The following is a 7,412-nucleotide window of genomic DNA, read 5'->3' on the forward strand; positions in this document are numbered from 1 at the left end:
TGAACTCCATGAGGTTCCTCTTGGCCCAACTCTCCAGCCTGTCCAGGTCCTTCTGAATGGCAGCACAGACGTCTGGGGCATCAGCCATTCCTCCTTTCAAACTTAGTCAAAACATTTTCAAATATGTACATTGTTTTACATGAAGAAACAACTTCCTACTTAGTCTTGTAATGAATCTACAATGGCATGAATTTTACAGTCAAAATATTCTGACTCATTGGTTATGACCATTTACTAAGAATGATAAAGTTATTTTTGTAATTAACTTTAGAAAATACCTGTGTAAATTCTGTTTCTTTATTAAAATATTAACAGTTTCCTTTTTGCCTTTTTTCCAGTGGTCAATTATGATTAGTAGTTCTCCATTGCCTTATTGTTTTGCTAGAGTAAAAGCATTTTCCTGACCTTCACTTGATGGGGTAAATATCTGCTCTGTGGCAATAAAGCTATGATATAATTATTTCATTCAGTCATCTGCTTCCTCTGTTTTGCAGTTTAACATTTCAGGAACAGCAGGGTTTAATTGCATGTCCTCTTAATACAAAATCTGATAGCTCTTTGCATATCAAATCTAACATTTCTTATGCTACAGTCACACTTTTATCAGTTTATTGGCAGATTTCCAGGCATTTAATCAAATTCCTTACAAGTCCACAACAGATACTTGGGTTTGTCTATTTCCTGCAAACCTAACTCTCTCACATGGTGGTCAAGGTTGGTTTCCAGCCCACTCTCATTTAACATTTCAGTGCTGTATTAATTTTTCTCTGAATGTAGGAAATAATGCAAAAGAGAGTCTGCTACCCCAAATCAGCAGGCAGTCTAGTACAGCCAAATGCAGAACATTTGCATACAAATGTGTACATCTAGGTGCATTCCTTGATGAGGAATTACATCATGAAAATAGTAACAGGTTACATTCATGGTGGATTATCAACAAGCTGGTTCACTAACAAGACAGAGCTGGAGCAGTAGAAAATTTACTGGACTTGTCCTAATTCTGCAGATAGTGGGACCATGCCTGAAATATGATGCTAATTGCTAAATATCTCAAGGGAAAATTGGGAAATATTTTGAAGCAAAAAAATAGTTTAGAAAACCTGTTGAATGATTTAGCAAAGTCCGTAGCATTAACAGGTGGGTGCTTTGAACCTTAACCTGGTTAACAAAATGTTTGTGTTTGGAGGGACAGATTCTTAACTTTTTCACATCCTTTTATGGGTAATTGTGGACAGAACACAATCTAAGAATAAAAAGAAAGGTGTCAATTTTTGGTCAGAGAGCAGCTATTGGACATATTTTACAGGTGCTTTCATTATTCTATTAATTGCAGGCACTGAGAATTAAGATTCACAGATCTAAAGGGTAGATTAACCTCTGCAAAGTATATTTTATTCAAATTTCAGTTGAGGCAGACATTAATCACAGAAGACATACAGAAACACTTAAAAATGTTGATAGACATTTAGAACTTTGGTTTTTAATTTTAAAGCTATAATAATAAGACTTTCCACTTTGGAAATAACACAGCTAGCTGATGAATGTCATCTGAAATATAAATCCTTTGAAATATCAATCTATAATGGGAAACCTGTCAGATTTTTAATTACAGGGCTGCAAAAGCCAGTCAGCATTACAGTACAGTACCATTGTATCACAGAACAGAAGTCACAGGAATGCTTTTTGCCAGCTGTTGCCACGGAGAAGAGATCCCTGTCTAAATGAGGGCAAATCATGGTTTGTCCAGATTAGGGAATTTGCAGTGCCACAATTACATCAATAAAGCTCCAGATACTTAATGTTTTTGCCTAGCACAGGCAGTACAAGCTCTGTCTTAAGCAACTGCAGAGCATTCAAGACCAGAGCTAATACCCTGTGGTTCCTGGCAAACCCTTGCTTTTCTGTGCCAGTCACTCCTGTTGCCCATTCTGTGTGAAAATAGAGAAATATTAGAGGGCAAGCGTGAAGGAGGCTGGTCAACTGCTAAAAGCTTCTCTTCTGGGGACACAGAGGGATGCAATGCATATGCTGAAGCTGGTATACACTGAACCTGTGATATATAATAGATTTCAACAGAGGAAGACTCAGCACAAGCAATGCTAGCTGATCTGAATATCCTGTCATCTTCCACATAATTAAACACAAATAATTACATTGTAAATACTTATAATAATAATAATAATTATTATTATTATTATTATTTAATCTCTTTGAAAGTGTAGCACTGAAGCAGTAGCATTCACTGCAGAAGTTACACTCACATCCACTAAAATATTAATACCTTGCTTTTTAAGAGAAATGCAATGCTGTGATTACAAACATCTCTGAACAAGAAACATGAACATGGTAAAGAAGTCAGCAAGGGGCCTATTTAGTATATCACCATACACAGAGTCAAAAGTCTTTGTAGAAAGCCACAGCTAAAAGACCTTGCAGAGGCAAACCAACCTCACTAGGGTGTCATGCAAAATCCCTTGCAACATTTCTGTGCCCCTTGGCTGACGTTTGTGTTACACACTGAAGTGGTTCTGTACCCTGTGCTCAGCTATTGGTAGAGCTGTGGGCTTCTTCCCTTCTCCCTGCTGTGCACCTTGGTAGAAGTTCCATCCGAATGCTAGCTGTGTGTGTGTGTTGGGTCCCTGGGTCCCTCTGGGGTTGGTCTGTGACCATGGCTTTACAAGACAAAAAAGGGATACTGGAAAGATGATGCAGCATAGGAAGTCTCTAGCAAGGCACTCGTCTGACACTAGCACATATGTTACTGATGTATATGCTCCCTGGCATCCCTTCCTGTACCTCCACATGATGGGGAGAATGGTGCTGGTGAGGAGCAGGAGCTGAGAGCCCCTCAGGGCCCTGCAGATGGCCATGTCTTAGTAGACATGAGCCGGCTCAAGTCTTAGTAGTTTGCCAGCATTCCACTTCCAGCATCCCACCACACCTCCCAGCTCATGTGGAGTCTACAAAAGATGAATTTTAGCAGTCTGGGCATTCAGTTACCTGAAAAATGGGACAATGAGTGTCATGGAACCACCACTTGTGGCCAATTTTCCACAGCAGTGAGTAAGCACAAGACAGTGAGGTGAGAACATAGGTCTTATCTGAGCTCTGCTGTAAGCTGGCTTCAAGACTGTGCAATTCCTTCTGTCTATGCCTCAGTTTCCTTACCTTTTGTAAATTTTTTCTGAACCACTGATTAAAAGTACTTGTAAGCATTCAGGAATATTTAGTAATCAGTATATTTGGCTATATAACTGAAGCATAAGCATTCAAATATGTTCCTCTAACTACAGAGGGAGAAGAAATTAAATTAATTAAAGAAAAGGGAAAAAGAGATTTACATCATCTTTGACAGTTTTGTTTTGTCTGCAATAATCTCTCAGCCTTTACTGTCAGAGGGAAAAAGAACTACTTGAGTGCTGTCTTGGTTCAGATCACAGAACCCCTCAGAGGCCTAATGTACTCAGACTAAATTATTATTATTCATTGTTGTGTCTGACTTTAATGTTGTTATGGTATTTTCATTACCCTTTTTTTCCTTCTGTTATACATTAGGCATATTATATCTTAATTCAATGCTAAACTGCTATAATACTTGAAATAAAATTTCCTCCTCTCATTTAGTTGCAGTCTCTGATGTGTTTTATATTTATATAATTGTGATTTTTGACATAGTAACTAGACATATTTTGTATTCTGTCAGGAACCACACCCTGTAAAATAAAGTGAACACAACCAGAATTTCCGAGCCATGTCACCTTTTACAAAGGGGAAATGCAATATGACATCTGGTGACTAACCTCAAACAGTTCTACCACAACAATGATTAGATTCTTTCCTTCTAGCTTTCCTAATGTTGACCTAATTACAAAATGCTTAATGTGAGTCAAATTTGTCCTCAGCTTGTTTAAATTTCAAGGACAAATCTTCTAAACATCTCTACTTTTCACGTTAAACTGGCTGACCTTTTTCTTCCTCTTACTAATAGGGTGCTGAGAAAATTTTACTAATGAATGAATCTGGGGAACTGCAGGATCTCTTAACCAAAATTGAGGTAACTATTTCTGCAAATAATCACAGTGAATGTACATTGAATACTTGCAATTGAGAACATTTTTCTGAATGGATTCCCTTTCTTCTGTTATCTTTCTTGTTATCTGTCTTCTTCCTTCTTTCTTCTTTCTTCTTTCTTCTTTCTTCTTTCTTCTTTCTTCTTTCTTCTTTCTTCTTTCTCCTTTCTCCTTTCTTCTTTCTTCTTCTTTCTTCTCTATTCCTTCTCTTTATTCTCTTTATTCTTCGTTTATTTCTCTTTATTCTTTGTTTATTTCTCTTTATTCTTTTCTTTATTATTTCTTCTCTATTAGTTCTTCCTCTGTTATTCTTTCTTCTGTTATATAATGATCCCAAATGCTGGTTTGTTTTTTGCTCTTTGAATGAATGATATCACAGTATCACAGCCTATTAAGTTTGAGAAAACTCAGTGATAACATGAAACCCAAATGTCCACCTACTATATTTTTTCTTATTTGCCACAGCGAGAAAGGCAGGTAATTTTCACGTTCCTAGAACTTTTGACAACACCTTTGATATTTAATCTTCACCATGTCCCAAAGGATTCAAGCCTCTTGTGTGGATGCTGACCCACTTTCTCTGTGCCACAGTGAACATGCTTTTCATGCACATCTCCTGCATTCTGGTTAGACCTGAAAGTGGACATCTAGAAAATCTGAGCAAAGTTGGAAGTTTTCAGTCACACCAATTTACACAAAATTACACAGACCTCACATTACAGATTGTTATGCCTTTCTCCAGCTCTTAGTTTGCCTTGTTAGTTCAAGTACTTTGGGGCTTATTTGTCTTTAGTTTTGAACATTTGATATACTCTCCCTGAGGACTCTTGGTCTCAGTGCAAGACTGCTCCAACTTGTGCATTCTTAGCTATCTTACTTAGCTTTCTACATGAAAAGGTTGCTATTTATAAGCATAAGAAGTAATAACGAATTGAATTATTACAATATTATCTTAAAAAGTTGAGATTAATTACAATAATGTCCAATGAAGTAAACTTCCATCTTAAATTATGAATGACGTGCACTCCCAAGATAGAAGAGAACAAAAACATTACATTATATTCTTCTAAACATTGTCCCTGGAGAAGTTAACAGTAAAAGGAGTTGTATGTCCAGTGAAGAAGAATGGCAAATTTATGAACTACAGTACAAAACAAACAAACAAATAATAATAATAAAAAATCCGATACTATTATACTGCATTTCTATTTGTTTTGTCCCTCAAAAATTTCCCATATAACTTTGATCTTTGTTTGACAGATGTATATATCGCATAATCTGTTAGTCATGCTGTGTCTTCTGCTAACCTATAAGGATAAGCTAATGGACAAACATGCCAAGCACATGGCAAGAAAGATTAACGGAAATGTTTTGCAAATCTATTAAGAAAAAATCTATCTTAGAGAGATTTGCACTACAGCTCCTGTGCAGCAGCCCAAATACTGTTGTAGCAACAGTACTGACAAGTGAAATAAGTAGAAAGCTACTTCTACATTACAATAAAGATTCAGAACAGAAAGATACACCAACATGACAGCAGCAGCAAGTATGATGCTGCAGGTGCATCATACCTCTGTTAGAGCCTATACTATCCTTACTACAACAACCCACAAGCCCTGCTGGGCGTACTGTGCACTTTGAAATCTGCATTTCACCTAATCAAACCCATGTGAAAATAAGTTTTTGTAGATTATGAGTCAGATTTTCTACTACATCAAACTGACATGGACTTCAAAGCAGCTGAAATGACTTACATCAGCTAAGACTCTTTCCTTTCATCTTATACTCTTTTTTTTTTTTTTTTTTTTTCCTAATGTTTATCTAAGTTGTCAACAGATGAATGCTGGTTTTAATAACTTTGCAGCAATCTCTTCAGTTTTCTCAATGATGCTTAAAAAAGGGCTATGTTAGTTCTACATATTTTAGTATGCTTTGGTAACATTTTTTGACTAATATTTTCAGTGGTGTATGATTCCTCAGAGCAACACTAACAGGAATTTTATGGATTACCCTTCTTCCTTTATAAATAAATCTACAAAGACTTTACTCAACAGCACAATATTAAAGCTAAATATCTGTGCTGTGGTAACTACTGGTCTACTTTTCATTTATTTGGTACAGAACTTTCAAGCAACCACTAAATAAATTAGCAATATTTTCAGTAACTGTAACTTAAAAATGTCTTCAAAATATCTTCCTGTGTTCTCAATCATCTTTAATCCATCACAAAGTAGAGTTAAACTACTGTTTTACTCATGAAATAAGAAAATTGAGGGAGCCCAAGTATTTCCTGCAGCAGTTTTCTCCAGGTATAACTGCTGAATGTTAATGATCTTTCTCTTTCCTACTTAAAGCTTCAGCATTCTACACCCGTAAATTTGAATACCTCACTTATTTCCTAAAGCACTCCTTGTCAGAAACTATGATTTGCTTTTTTTGATATGATCAGCTCTAACTGTAATAGGAACAACATATTCATCATGAGCATGTACAAATGATAAAAGTACTCATATCTTAACATATAACATAGAAAAATGTAACATCAACATAAACTGCCTGGAGTTCAGAATCAATCAATTGCAATACCTGTTAGAATTGATCTAGGTCTAAGACTACATCAGTGTAATGTATGCAAGGATCACTTAGCCAGCTCTTTTGACAACTATCAACACAGGCTTCTGAGGTGTAATGTGACTGATGATCCCACAGTGAGCATTTCTAATCATTGCATGTGGGTCCATACAGAGGCAGACGTATGGGTCATCTGTGATGGTATACCACGGGGTGGGGAAGTGGATGTTTCTCACGACAGAAACCTAAATGTGTTTCTGAGAAGCTGTCCTGGAACCTTCTTTGTCCTAGAGATATGACTGTTGAGGAGGTAACATTGTGATCTTTCTTACTTTCTTCTTTGAGCAGAGAGTCCAGCACCCTCATGAGTGCCTCTCTTGCGGGGGCTTTGGATTCCTTCCGTGCTCAGTGTGCCATGGGAGCAAGATGTCTGTGTTTCGGAACTGCTTTACGGACTCATTCAAAGCCCTCAAGTGTACTGCTTGCAATGAGAATGGGCTACAGCGCTGCAGGAGCTGTGCAGGCTAAGAATGGCATTTCCACATGTGCAAACTCATTTTACTGTACTGCAGCAGTTTGTAATATGATTTTTTTTTTTTTAAATGAATCTGTTTATCTAACTCAGTCAATAAAAATCAATTTATAGTATACTTCTGCTGGTTTGATTATTGAAGCCATTTAAACATGACCGTATCATGAATCTTGAAGTGTATGTTTCTACAGTCTTTATAGAGAGATTTGTTGTCTACTGAACGTAGGGTATTATCAGCC

General features: G+C 36.8%; 1 protein-coding gene across 1 annotated transcript in view; it reads left to right on the plus strand.

Annotated features, from left to right (window-relative positions):
* Positions 1 to 7,169, plus strand: part of GRXCR1 (glutaredoxin and cysteine rich domain containing 1) — a gene marked incomplete at both ends in the record, with an annotated part of 37,686 nt that extends 30,517 nt beyond the window's left edge. The window contains 2 exons of the mRNA XM_084519008.1: positions 3,989 to 4,054; positions 6,990 to 7,169. Coding sequence (XP_084375134.1) covers positions 3,989 to 4,054; positions 6,990 to 7,169 — 246 coding nt within the window. The remainder of the gene's footprint in view (positions 1 to 3,988; positions 4,055 to 6,989) is intronic.
* Positions 7,170 to 7,412: the final 243 nt, after the last annotated feature.

The sequence above is a fragment of the Aythya ferina genome (assembly GCF_964211825.1).
Source record: "Aythya ferina genome assembly, chromosome: 4".
Classification (NCBI taxonomy): Eukaryota; Metazoa; Chordata; class Aves; order Anseriformes; family Anatidae; genus Aythya; species Aythya ferina.